The sequence below is a fragment of the Eschrichtius robustus genome, chromosome 3 (genome assembly GCF_028021215.1).
Source record: "Eschrichtius robustus isolate mEscRob2 chromosome 3, mEscRob2.pri, whole genome shotgun sequence".
NCBI classification, from domain to species: Eukaryota; Metazoa; Chordata; class Mammalia; order Artiodactyla; family Eschrichtiidae; genus Eschrichtius; species Eschrichtius robustus.
In genome coordinates this window covers 141,293,381-141,308,054 of record NC_090826.1, presented here as the reverse complement: position 1 = coordinate 141,308,054, position 14,674 = coordinate 141,293,381, and the positions used below count along the sequence as shown (strand labels likewise).

Genomic DNA, 14,674 nt, shown 5'->3' with positions numbered 1-14,674 from the left:
AAAAATTGGGAGAAAGATATGCCTCATGGTCAAGTAGTAACTAGGAACTGTTGAGTGTCATCTTGATTTGAGCTACACCTTACTATGCAAATAATTGCTATGTGGCCCATGGGATGCACTGCCTATCCCACACCCATGGCAAGCATCGCCAATCAATTCTCAGACTCTTTCTGGCTTCGGTGTGGCCTCAGAGTTCTTCTCAACACAGTGCTCCAAGCATCTACTACCAAATGACCACAGTGGACACGAGAGGTTAATCCCTTTTGCTAACCATGTACTAAAATATAGAGGAAAGAACTCACCAGCAGTTGCTTGCCCAATTGGTAAAAATGCAAAAAGCAGAAATGTCTACTTGGCTTGATGCTGTTTGTCCTACTTACCTTCTTTATAGTTTCTTCCATAGTCACCCTCAGGAGCTCCTGTCCCTCCCCGTCTTCCAATCCACACATCAAATTCAGCTGCCTCTTCCCCCATCCCAAACCATACACCATTCAAGAATCATACTCACCAAGTCATGGGGTATTTCTGGCCACAAGCTCCACTGTGAATTTTCAAGAGTGTAAAATGGTGTCTGACCAAAGACCTGCAAAAGAAAGGTAAGAAACAGCCAAAGGGGTCTAGAGTTTCTCTTCATGAAAATGTCACAGTTCATCTGCAGCCACAGGCGAAGAGAGGTTCCATTGTTTTCCTATTTCAAGGGACATTAATTCTTAACTTTATTCCACTGAATCAACTTGCTTTGTGCAGAACAACCAAGAAAGATTAAATTGCAAGATTCATTTATCTTTTGGCTCCATCCTGCCCCGACCTGGGAGTTATCTTGCCTGTGTGCAAAGGCCAAAGCTCATGACATTAAAAGGTATTTATTTTGTATATTGCATTATTCATTTCTACAGGACTTAGAAAGAACAAAGCCTTAAAGCCTTTCATAAAGAGAAATACCTTTGGATTTGCCTAAATTCTTTAACTGGAGAAAGTAGAGAGAACAGAGGATGTGAGGATTAAAGGTACAAATTACTTAGGGGGGCATTAAGACTGTCCAAAATTGATAGAAAATTCTAGGCTCCTGTCCTCTTTTGTCAGAGAGAAGGGTCTGTGACCTAGGCAGCTTTGAGATTAATGTGAAAGGGCTTCTATGTTCACAGGTAGCTATGCTTAGCCGTCACACCGTAGGCATCAAAATGTCTCAAAGTGCCCCTAAAGTATTTGTGATAAACCAGAGGGGCTAAAGTGAACTCTCAGCACATCACATCATTCTGACCATCTCCCCGAGACTGGCAGCCCCAAACTTTTGTCAGTCTGCAGCCTCCTCCTTCTCTTCCCTTTGTCCTTGGCTGTATTGATGGAAGGTGATGGTGTTGCCTGCACTTCACAAATATCGGTCTATGAAGGAGACTCAATCCTTAGTGACCCCTCCCTGCTCTGTACTAAGTGTTGGACAAGACACGCCCTGCCTGACATGTGAAGTTACCTTTATGGGATGTGCGGTGGTACTGTGAAATCACGAGATTTTGTGGGAGTAGTGCGTGGGAGCATTTTCACCATGTGACATTTGTGCCATTGAGGGCAGGAGGCTGATGTGGAAAACACGCTGGGCCTGGAGCCACAGGACCTGGTTAACTCTAGGACTGCCCCAGATTTGTCAAGTGATCTTAGACAAGTCATTTAACTTCTGAGACCCATCTGTAAGGAGGGAGTGATGTTGACCTTACAGGGTGATTATGGAAATTAAATGGTAGAAATTTGTAACTTGACAGCAGCATTCAACATGAAATACCACTGTCTTCCTAAATAGACCACAGCTACCTAAATGGCCAGGACTTTCTCAGGATTCTACTTCCCACATTACATTCGCCATTTCCATGACATTATTGTGGGCTGCATAATTAAGTTGACAAACTGATTAGCTAAAATGCCTTAAGGTTACTTCTGAAACCTTTCGTTAAGACAGTGGCAGATGCTGGAGTATGAGTGAGGATCACCCCCAAACACCTGCTCTTCGAGGCCTTTTCCTCCTTCCCTCTTTTACCATGTCGCTGGCACCGCCATCCACCCAGGCACCCAAGCCTGCTACCCTGATCCCTCTCTTCTTGTTACCACCTCTGTGTGACATTCAAAGTGATAGGTCCTGCATTTCGCTTTGGAAAAATCTCTCCTATTCATCCATCCTCTTCATCATTTTGCCTTTAGACTCTCACCACCTCTCACCTAGACTCTTGAAACAACCTCCTGACTAGTTTCCCTGCCTCCACTGTGGCCCCCTGACAGCGCTATCCATGGCCAGACTTCTGCAGAAATAATTTTCCTGGATGAAAGTCTGATCGTGTCACTCCTTTACCTAAACCTCTGATGATTTTCTATTGCCCGCAGAATGATGTCCAAACTCCTAAGCTCGGCCTCCCTGCTCTCGGAGGCCTGGCTCTGCAGCCTCATCTCCTGCTATGTCTGCTTCTCACAACTTTTTCTTCAGCCTTACTGAGTTACTTAGAGTTTCCCCCAAGGTGCCATAGGACTGTATTCCATGGTGCCTTTACTTACTCTGTTCTGTCCCTAAGGCCTCTGCTTCTCTTGATACTCAACCCCCCAGTCTTTTCCTCTTGCTTCTTTATCCACCCTTCCCTCCCCATCTTCGTCCCCAGCCAATTGTCAAATAACTAGTCTTCTTTCCAGGCTTGGTTTGTGTGACCTCTTCACTGGCACCTTTCTGACTCTTCCAGGTAGGAGTGGCCTCTTCCTCCGATGTACCCCACTACCTCCTAGAGACTTCAATCATGTTACCCACAACCCTTTGCGCACTCACCTCAAATATTGGTCTCTCACATTAGACTGGAATTCCTTGAAGACACAGATGGTATCATTAATATCTGTGTCCCCAGGACTAAGCCCAGTGTCTAGCACAAAGCGGCCACCCAATAGGTGTTTGTGGAATAATAGTGTTTTTTCCTAGTTTTGTGAAATTTCACATTTTAACAGGTAGCATCCATGGAAAAGGGTGCACTGAGATGAGCAACTATTTATAAGGCACCAGCATTCAGATGTAACCAAATATTTAAACCAAAAAAGAAGCAGGATTAGTGTAAGTTTGGGTTTAAGAATATTTTGATGTTTGAGGTTTGTTTTAGTTGCATAGATTGAGAACATATATAGATTTGGTTCCAGTTAACAACTCAGCAATTGCTATCTGCCAAACACCGGGTGAGGGGAGTAGAGCAGAGTGAATAATCCATGGTCCTTTTCCTGGAGGAATTCACAACTTCACAGTCCAGTGGGGGAGATACACACATATAACACAAGAGAGTTGCAAAGTGCCAAGGGGCACAGAGGCAGGGAGAAATAAGTTCCTATTGGGAGGACCTAGGAACTCCTTAAGCAGAGCAGGATTTAACTAGAGATCTGAAAAATGGTTAAGAGTTTGGTGGGTGAAACTATGGAAACTAAGAACACAGCCAAGGAGAAGCGTAGAGGTGGGGAAATGCCAGGTGTGCTTTGTAAGGGTAGAGCGGCCATCACTGCAGCACTGGGTACCAGCAAAGGATGTGATGAGAGATAATTGTGGACAGGCAAAGGCGATCAAGGAGACTAGGCATTTAGGATTCCATTATATCAGTAATGGGAACTCCTGGAGATTTTAGAGGATTTTCTACTTCATATTTATTTGCTCAAATTGAAATAGTTTTGATTTAGTAAGAAGTTTATTTTAAAAAAAATGTTGGAGAGGGTGTGGAGAAAAGGGAACCCTCTTGCACTGTTGGTGGGAATGTAAACTGATACAGCCATTATGAGGAACAGTATAGAGGTTCCTTAAAAAACTAAAAATGGAATAACCATATGACCCAGCAATCCCACTACTGGGCATATGCCCAGAGGAAACCATAATTCAAAAAGACACATGCACCACAGTGTTCATTGCAGCACTATTTACAATAGTCAGGTCATGGAAGCAACCTAAATGCCCATCGACAGACAAATGGATAAAGAAGATGTGGTACATATACACAATGGAATATTACTCAGCCATAAAAAGGAACGAAATATGGTCATTTGTAGAGACGTGGATGGATATAGAGACTGTCATACAGAGTGAAGTAAGTCAAAAAGAAAAACAAATATCGTATATTAACGCATATATGTGCAATCTAGAAAAATGGTACAGAGGAACCTGTTTACAGGGTAGAAATAGAGACACAGATGTAGAGAGCAAACACATGGACGCCAAAGGGGGAAAGCGGTAGCAGGGTGGTGGAGGTGGTGGGATGAATTGGGAGATTGGGATTGACGTGTATACACTAATATGTATAAAATGGATAACTAATAAGAACCTGCTGTATAAAAAATAAACAAAATAAAATTTTTTAAAAAGGCACTCAGCTCAGTAAGAGTCACTATTCAGCTGTTGATGAAACATTTGGATTTAAGTCTGAGAATGCTTACCGGGAGAGAAAGAAATGTGTTGAAAAAATCAGCAAAGACTTCATCCTCTAGCAGAATTATAAGATTTGTAGAACCAATTATCTCTATATGGGGAGGAAAAAAAAACTCTCATAAGCAGGATTGCATTTAGGATGGGAAAATTAAGCAATGGAATAGATCATTTCACAGGGGTAAATCTCAGCACGGCGATGGCTTTTAGGGTCATCTAACTCAATTTCTCCCCTCTCCAGGACCCTCGTCTGCAACATCGCTCTGCTTAAACACTCCCAGCTGTGGGGAGCTCCCCGCCTCACAGGACTGCCCATTCCGTTTATGAAGAGAGAAAATAGTTTCGCAAGATCTTTCCTACTGTGAACTGCCTTCCTTTACCTTCTTTCCGTTTGTTGAAACTCTGCCCTCTGAAGCTTGACTGAATTCTTCTAAGTCCTCTTTTAATGGACAAAGATCCCATATTTATAAAGTCATTACAACCTTCTGCCTACCTCCACCCCCTCTGGCTAGTCACTAAGCATTTCTTCAATAATTCATCAAATGGCCTACCTTCCGTCTGGTTCTCTTCTTGGCTGTAGGGGCACCCACAACTCAAGCATTCCACATCCTTCCCAGCGAGGAGCATAAGACAACTATTGCCTATGTTCTGTGTTATATTAGCATGGCCGGAAATGGGGTTAGCTTTTCTCACGTTACACTATTAACTCCACCATCTTTAATTTATGCAGTCACTTTTCAGAAACCAAGTCAAATTTCATCTTGTAGGTTTGGGCCCAACATTAAAGCCCCAAAAGAGGTTTTTTGAATATATTGGTAATGTAACATATTTATTATTTCTCTCAAGCTTGATCATTGTGCTGCCCAAGTTAATCTAAGGAAATAAGTGTTGACTGTCTCAAAGCCAACCATAGAGACCACAGGTAGACTAGCTGGTCTCTCTAAGTTTACTCTAATTCACTGTCTCTGCTTTTTAGTGTATAATGTCAACTCTTGAATAGTAATTTAATTGTTCTATCAATGGCCCAGTATTTTCCCATCATACCTAAAGTGTATAATGAAAGACTTATAGGGCTTCCCTGGTGGCACAGTGGTTAAGAATCTGCCTGTCAATGCAGGGGACATGGGTTTGAGCCCTGGTCCGGGAAGATCCCACATGCTGCGGAGCAACTAAGCCTGTACGCCACAACTACTGAGCCTGTGCTCTAGAGCCTGTGAGCCACAACTACTGAGGCTGCGTGCCACAACTACTGAAGCCCGTGCGCCTAGAGCTCGTGCTCTGCAACAAGACAAGCCACTGTATTGAGAAGCCCACTCACCGCAACAAAGAGTAGCCCCTGCTTGCCACAACTAGAGAAAGCCCGCGCAGCAACAAAGACCCAACACACCCCAAAATAAATAAATAAATAAATTTATTTTAAAAAACCCAAAGCACTTATAAAATGAGAGACCTAAATATTATACACTAGTCCTATCTCTCAGTCCAGCTAAACGTCTGGTGAGAAGAGTACGTGCCACTCCTCTAGGGTGAAGTTATAATAACATAAGAAAACTAAACAATCCCTTTCATTACTTTTCCTAATGACACTTTGGTGGTTATTGTCTTCTTATAATAGAAATAGAAATAGAAACCCAGACAGTCAAACACTATTATAACAGAACTTATGCCAGTTCCTGCCCTCTGCTCCATAGATGTCTTTTTTTTCGGTACCTAGTGTTGTAAATATTTATGTGTTTTTTTCTGTCTTCCTCCTCAGCCCCCTGCTCATCTTTTTATGAGAATTCCCTGATTCTTTTTTTTAACATCTTTATTGGAGTATAATTGCTTTACAATGGTGTGTCAGTTTCTGCTTTATAACAAAGTGAATCAGTTATACAGGTACATATGTCCCCATATCTCTTCCCTCTTGCATCTCCCTCCCTCCCCCCCTCCCTATCCCACCCCTCTAGGTGGTCACAAAGCACCGAGCTGATCTCCCTGTGCTATGCGGCTGCTTCCCACTAGCTATTTATTTTACATTTGGTAGTGTATATATGTCCGTGCCACTCTCTCACTTTGTCCCAGCTTACCCTTCCCTCTCCCCATATCCTCAAGTCCGTTCTCTAGCAGGTCTGTGTCTTTATTCCCATCTTGCCCCTAGGTTCTTCATGACCATGTTTTTTTTCTTTTTTTTTTAGATTCCATATATATGTGTTAGCATACGGTATTTGTTTTTCTCTTTCTGACTGACTTCACTCTGTATGACAGTCTCTAGATCCAACCACGTCTCAACAAATGACCCAGTTTCATTCCTTTTTATGGCTGAGTAATATTCCATTGTATATATGTACCACAACTTCTTTATACATTCGTCTGTTGATGGGCATTTAGGTTGCTTTCATGACCTGGCTATTGTAAATAGTGCTGCAATGAATATTGGGGTGCATGTGTCTTTTTGATTATGGTTTTCTCTGGGTATATGCCCAGTAGTGGGATTGCTAGGACATATGGTAGTTCTATTTTTAGTTTTTTAAGGGACCTCCATACTGTTCTCCATAGTGACTCCATAGTATCAATTTACATTCCCACCAACAGTGCAAGAGGGTTCTGTTATCTTCACAGCCTCTCCAGCGTTTATTGTTTGTAGATTTTTTGATGATGGCCATTCTGACTGGTGTGAGATGATATCTCATTGTAGTTTTGATTTGCATTTCCCTAATGATTAATGATGTTGTGCATTCTTTCATGTGCTTGTTGGCAATCTTTATATCTTCTTTGGAGAAATGTCTCTGCCCATTTTTGGATTGGTTTGTTTGTTTTTTTGATATTGAGCTGCATGAGCTGCTTGTAAATTTTGGAGATTAATCCTTTGTCAGTTGCTTCATTTGCAAATATTTTCTCCCATTCTGAGGGTTGTCTTTTCATCTTGTTTATGGTTTCCTTTGCTGTGCAAAAGATTTTAAGTTTCATTAGGCCCAATTTGTTTATTTTTGTTTTTATTTCCATTTCTCTAGGAGGTGGGTCAAAAAAGATCTTGCTGTGATTTATGTCATAGAGTGTTCTGCCTATGTTTTCCTCTAAGAGTTTGATAGTGTCTGGCCTTACATTTAGGTCTTTAATCCATTTTGAGTTTATTTTTGTATACGGTGTTAGGGAGTGTTCCAATTTCATTCTTTTACATGTAGCTGTCCAGTTTTCCCAGCACCACTTATTGAAGAGGCTATCTTTTCTCCACTGTATACTCTTGCCTCCTTTATCAAAGATAAGGTGACCGTATGTGTGTGGGTTTATCTCTGGGCTTTCTATCCTGTTCCATTTATCTATATTTCTGTTTTTGTGCCAGTACTATACTGTCTTGATTATTGTAGCTTTGTAGTATGGCCTGAAGTCAGGGAGCCTGATTCCTCCAGCTCCGTTTTTCTTTCTCAAGATTGCTTTGGCTATTCGGGGTCTTCTGTGTTTCCATACAAATTATGAAATTTTTTGTTCTAGTTCTGTGAAAAATGCCAGTGGTAGTTTGACAGGGATTGCATTGAATCTGTAGATTGCTTTGGGTAGTCATTTTCACAATGTTGATTCTTCCAATCCAAGAACATGGTATATCTCTCCATCTATTAGTATCATCTTTAATTTCTTTCATCAGTGTCTTATAATTTTCTGCATACAGGTCTTTTGTCTCCTTAGGTAGGTTTATTCCTAGATATTTTATTCTTTTTGTTGCAGTGGTAAATGGGAGTGTTTTCTTAATTTCACTTTCAGATTTTTCATCATTAGTGTATAGGAATGTAAGAGATTTCTGTGCATTAATTTTGTATTCTGCTACTTTACCAAATTCATTGATTAGCTCTGGTAGTTTTCTGATAGCATCTTTAGGATTCTCTATGTAGAACATCATGTCATCTGCAAACAGTGACAGCTTTACTTCTTCTTTTCTGATTTGGATTCCTTTTATTTCTTTTTCTTCACTGATTGCTGTGACTAAAACCTCCAGAACTATGTTGAATAATAGTGGTGAGAGTGGGCAACCTTGTCTTTTTCCTGATCTTAGTGGAAATGTTTTCAATTTTTCACCATTGAGGACGATGTTGGCTGTTGGTTTGTCATATATGGTCTTTATTATGTTGAGGTAAGTTCTCTATATGCCTACTTTCTGGAGGGTTTTTATCATAAATGGGTGTTGAATTTTGTCAAAAGCTTTTTCTGCATCTATTGAGATGATCATATGGTTTTTCTCCTTCAATTTGTTAATATGGCTTACCACATTGATTGATTTGCATATATTGAAGAATCCTTGCATTCCTGGGATAAACCCCACTTGATCATGGTGTATGGTCCTTTTAAAGTGCCGTTGGATTCTGTTTGCTAGTATTTTGTTGAGGATTTTTGCATCTATGTTCATCAGTGATATTGGCCTGTAGTTTTCTTTCTTTGTGACATCTTTGTCTGGTTTTGGTATCAGGGTGATGGTGGCCTCATAGAATGAGTTTGGGAGTGTTCTTCCCTCTGCTATATTTTGGAAGAGTTTGAGAAGGATAGGTGTTAGCTCTTCTCTAAATGTTTGATAGAATTCGCCTGTGAAGCCATCTGGTCCTGGGCTTTTGTTTGTTGGAAGATTTTTAATCACAGTTTCAATTTCAGTGCTTGTGATTGGTCTGTTCATATTTTCTATTGCTTCCTGGTTCAGTCTCGGAAGGTTGTGCATTTCTAAGAATTTGTCCATTTCTTCCAGGTTGTCTATTTTATTGGCATATAGTTGCTTGTAGTAATCTCTCATGATGCTTTGTATTTCTGCAGTGTCAGTTGTTACTTCTCCTTTTTCATTTCTAATTCTATTGATTTGAGTCTTCTCCCTTTTTTCTTGATGAGTCTGGCTAATGGTTTATCAATTTTGTTCATCTTCTCAAAGAAGCAGCTTTTAGTTTTATTGATCTTTTCTATCATTTCTTTCATTCCTTTTTCATTTATCTGATCTGATCTTTATGATTTCTTTCCTTCTGCTATCTTTGGGGGTTTTTTTTGTTCTTTATCTAATTGCTTTAGGTGTAAGGTTAGGTTATTTGAGGTGTTTCTTGTTTCTTAAGGTAGGATTGTATTGCTATAAACTTCCTTCTTAGAACTGCCCTTGCTGCATCCCATAGGTTTTGGGTCTTCGTGTTTTCATTGTCATTTGTTTCTAGGTATTTTTTGATATCCTCTTTGATTTCTTCAGTGATCTCTTGGTTATTAAGTATTGTATTGTTTAGCCTCCATGTGTTTGTATTTTTTACAGATTTTTTCCAGTAATTGATATCTAGTCTCATAGCATTGTGGTCGGAAAAGATACTTGATATGATTTCAATTTTCTTAAATTTACCAAGGCTTGATTTGTGACCCAAGATATGATCTATCCTGGAGAATGTTCCATGAGCACTTGAGAAGAATGTGTATTCTGTTGTTTTTGGATGGAATGTCCTATAAATATCAATTAAGTCCATCTTGTTTAATGTATCACTTAAAGCTTGTGTTTCCTTATTTATTTTCATTTTGGATGATCTGTCCATTGGTGAAAGTGGGGTGTTAAAGTCCCCTAGTATGATTGTGTTACTGTTGATTTCCCCTTTATGGCTGTTAGTATTTGCCTTATGTATTGAGGTGCTCCTATGTTGGGTGCATAAATATTTACAATTGTTATATCCTCTTCTTGGATTGATCCCTTGATCATTATGTAGTGTCCTTCTTTGTCTCTTGTAATAGTCTTTGTTTTAAAGTCTATTTTGTCTGATATGAGAATTGCTACTCCAGCTTTCTTTTGATTTCCATTTGCATGGAATATCTTTTTCCATCCCCTCACTTTCAGTCTGTATGTGTCCCTAGGTCTGAAGTGGGTCTCTTGTAGACAGCATATATATGGGTCTTGTTTTTGTTTCCATTCAGCCAGTCTATGTCTTTTGGTTGGAGCATTTAATCCATTTACATTTAAGGTAATTATCGATATGTATGTTACTATTACCATTTTCTTAATTGTTTTGGGTTTGTTATTGTAGGTCTTTTCCTTTTCTTGTGTTTCCTGCCTAGAGAAGTTCCTTTAACATTTGTTGTAAAGCTGGTTTGGTGGTGCTGAATTCTCTTAGCTTTTGCTTGTCTGTAAAGGTTTTAATTTCTCCATCAAATCTGAATGAGATCCTTGCTGGGTAGAGTAATCTTTGTTGTAGGTTTTTCCCCTTCATCACTTTAAATATGTCCTGCCACTCCCTTCTGGCTTGCAGAGTTTCTGCTGAAAGATTGGCTGTTAACCTTATGGGGATTCCTTTGTGTGTTATTTGTTGTTATTCCCTTGCTGATTTTAATATTTTTTCTTTGTATTTAATTTTTCATTGTTTGATTTATATGTGTCTTGGCGTGTTTCTCCTTGGATTTATCCCGTATGGGACTCTCTGTGTTCCCTGGACCTGATTAAGTATTTCCTTTCCCATATTAGCGAAATTTTCAACTATAATCTCTTCAAATATTTTCTCAGTCCCTTTCTTTTTCTCTTTTTCTTCTGAGACCCCTATAATTCGAATGGTGGTGTGTTTAGTGTTGTCTCAGAGGTCTCTAAGACTGTCCTCAATTCTTTTCATTCTTTTTTCTTTATTCTGCTCTGCAGTAGTTATTTCCACTATTTTATCTTCCAGGTCACTTATCCGTTCTTCTGCCTCAGTTATTCTGCTATTGATCCCTTCTAGAGAATTTTAAATTTCATTTATTGTGTTCTTCATCACTGTTTGTTTGCTCTTTAGTTCTTCTAAGTCCTTGTTAAACGTTTCTTGTATTTTCTCCATTCTATTTCCAAGAGTTTAGATCATCTTTACTATCATTATTCTGAATTCTTTTTCAGGTAGACTGCCTATTTCCTCTTCATTTGTTAGGTCTGGTGGGTTTTTACCTTGCTCCTTCATCTGCTGTGTGTTTCTCTGTCTTCTCATTTTTCTTAACTTACTGTGTTTGGGATCTCCTTTTTGCAGGCTGCAGGTTCGTAGTTCCCGTTGTTTTTGGTGTCTGTCCCCAGTGGCTAAGGTTGGTTCAGTGGGTTGTGTAAGCTTCCTGGTGGAGGAGACTAGTGTCTGTGTTCTGGTTGATGAGGCTGGATCTTGTCTTTCTGGTGGGCAGGTCTACGTCTGGTGGTGTATTTTGGGGTGTCTGTGGCCTTATTATGATTTTAGGGAGCCTCTGTGCTAATGGATGGGGTTGTGTTCCTGTCTTGCTAGTTGTTTGGCATAGGGTGTCCAGCACTGTAGCTTGCTGGTCATTGAGTGGAGCTGTGTCTTGTCATTGAGATGGAGATCTCTGGGAGATTTTCACCGTTTGATATTACGTGGAACTGGGAGGTCTCTTATGGACCAGTGTCCTGAACTTGGCTCTCCCACCTCAGAGGCACAGCCCTGATGCCTGGCTGGAGCACCAAGAGCCTGTTATCCACATGGCTCAGAATAAAAGGGAGAAAAAAAAGAAAGAAAGAAAGAAAGAAAGAAGAAGATAAAATAAAATAAAGTAAAATAAAATAAAGTTATTAAAATAAAAAAACTTATTAAGAAAAATTTTTTGAGAAGTAATAAAAACAACAACTACAACAAAAATGGGCAGACAGAATCCTAGGACAAATGGTAAAAGCAAAGCTATACAGACAAAATCACACGCAGAAGCATACACATACACACTCACAAAAAGAGAAAAAGGGAAAAATATATATATGTCATTGCTCCTAAAGTCCACCTCCTCAATTTGGGATGATACGTTGTCTATTCAGGTATTCCACAGATGCAGGGTACATCAAGTTGATTGTGGAGCTTTAATCTGCTGCTCCTGAGGCTGCTGGGAGAGATTTCCCTTTCTCTTCTTTGTTCGTACAGCTCCCGGGGTTCAGCTTTGGATTTGGACCTGCCTCTGCATGTAGGTCGCCTGAGGGCGTCTGTTCTTCACTCAGACAGAACGGGGTTAAAGGAGCACCTGCTTCGCGGGCTCTGGCTCACTCAGGCCGGGGGGAGGGAGGGGTACGGACGTGGGGTGAGCCTGCGGTGGCAGAGGCCAGCGTGACGTTGCACCAGCCTGAGGCGTGCTGTGCGTTCTCCCGGGGAAGTTGTCCCTGGATCACGGGACCCTGGCAGTGGCAGGCTGCACCGGCTCCCGGGAGGGGCGGTGTGGAGAGTGACCTGTGCTCGCACACAGGCTTCTTGGTGGCGGCAGCAGCAGCCTTAGCGTCTCACGCCCGTCTCTGGGGTCCGCGCTGATAGCCGCGGCTTGCGCCCGTCTCTGGAGCTCATTTAGGCGGCGCTCTGAATCCCCTCTCCTCGCGCACCAGGAAACAAAGAGGCAAGAAAAAGTCTCTTGCCTCTTCGGCAGCTCCAGACCTTTTCCCGGCCTCCCTCCCAGCTAGCTGTGGCGCACTAGCCCCCTTCAGGCTGTGTTCGCTCCGCCAACCCCAGTCCTCTCCCTGCGATCCGTCCGAAGCCCGAGCCTCAGCTCCCAGCCCCGCCCGCCCCGGCGGCTGAGCAGACAAGCCTCTCGGGCTGGTGAGTGCTGCTCGGCGCCGATCCTCCGTGCGGGAATCTCTCCGCTTTGCCCGCCGCACCCCTGTGGCTGCGCTCTCCTCCGTGGCTCCGAAGCTTCCCCCCTCCGCCACCCACAGTCTCCGCCCACGAAGGGCCTGCCTAGTGTGTGGAAACCTTTCCTCCTTCACGGCTCCCTCCCACTGGTGCAGGTCCCATCCCTATTCTTTTGCCTCTGTTTTTCCTTTTTTCTTTTGCCCTACCCAGGTATGTGGGGAGTTTCTTGCCTTTTGGGAGGTCTGAGGTCTTCTACCAGCGTTCAGTCGGTGTTCTGTAGGAGCTGTTCCACATGTACATGTATTTCTGATGTATTTGTGGGGAGGAAGCTGATCTCTGCGTCTTACTCTTCCGCCATCTTGAAGCTCCTCCCCGAGAATTCCCTGATTTAATTAATCTATTCCACATGGATAATTTCAAAATCTATGTTCTCAGTCCAGACTTCATTCTTTGGCTCTAGTTTTAAATATCCAGTGAACTATGGGACATCTCCACATGAACACCCATCAACCACTTTCATCTCAATGTCTTCAAAGCTGAACTGATAATTTACCTTCCCAACCTGCTCCTTTTCCTGTTTTCCCAGTCTCAGTTACTGGAACCACCATCCGATTGTCTAAACCAGAAACTTGAAAATCTTCTTTGATTCCTCTTGCTCTGTTTCTCTCTCTCTCTCTCTTAATACTCCCCTTTTCAATGGAGGGGCAGGTGGTTTCTCCTTTTACATATCTATGGAATCTACTCTCGCATCTCCATCCATATAGTCATTCTCTTATTTTAGGCCCGTATCATCTCTCATCTAGACTATTGCATCTGTTTCTTCAAATGTTCTCCCTGTTTCTAGTCACTGCCACCACATTGTTGCTAAAACCCTTCAGAGACTCTTTAATGTCCTACAAGGTAAAGCCTAAATTTCTTAGTACAGTATGTGAGGCTTCACCCAATCAAGCTTTTGGGTTCTTTCTGACCTGCCATCACTCCACATCATGCTGCCTCCTGTCGACCGGCCAAGACATTGCTCTTTCCTGCACATGCCATGCATTCTCACATCCAACCTCCATATCTTTGTTCCCACATTCCCATCCCCTGAAATGTTCTCTCAGCTCTGGTCTGCTTTGCAAATTATTAGTTATCTGTCAAGAACCGGTTTACATTAATCTTCCTGGTGAGCCAAGAATGGTAGAATCTACACAATAGTAAAATTGATCACTCCTCCTCCCCACCTCACATGGTCATGTTCAACTTCCATCACAACAATTAACAAGTCACTGTTTTCACTCATTGATGCATCTGTCTTCCTCAACAGACTGAGCTCCATGAGAGGAGGGATTTTTGTCTTTTCATCTTTCTTCCTCTAGACACTAAGAGTGTTTGCACAGTGTCTAAGTTCTGTAAATGTTGAATGAATTGTTCTTTCAAGAAAAGATCTTCAATCGTTTGGACTTTTGTTCATTTGCTGTTATTCATAAATCCTGGCATGGATTTGCTGCATAAGATTATTGAGATGATCTGAGTGCAGGAAAGTGAGGTTTTGGATAAATTTCTCAATCGATTGTTTTCTATAGTCACACATACTATTGGGGACAAGGGGCTTGACTGTGACAGTGCTTGGCATTAACAATACAGTCTTCATGGGATATAGGAACAAGGCTCTCCATATCCTCCACTTCCCTGTCCTATTTCTCCATTCTTGTTTTTCCATTCTCACCTGTTT

General features: G+C 41.6%; 1 protein-coding gene across 1 annotated transcript in view; it reads right to left on the bottom strand.

Moving 5' to 3' along the window:
• Positions 1-14,674, bottom strand: part of LOC137760724 (regulator of G-protein signaling protein-like) — a 100,763-nt gene that overhangs the window by 76,086 nt on the left and 10,003 nt on the right. The window contains 2 exon segments of the mRNA XM_068537633.1: positions 509-583; positions 4,432-4,514. Coding sequence (XP_068393734.1) covers positions 509-583; positions 4,432-4,514 — 158 coding nt within the window.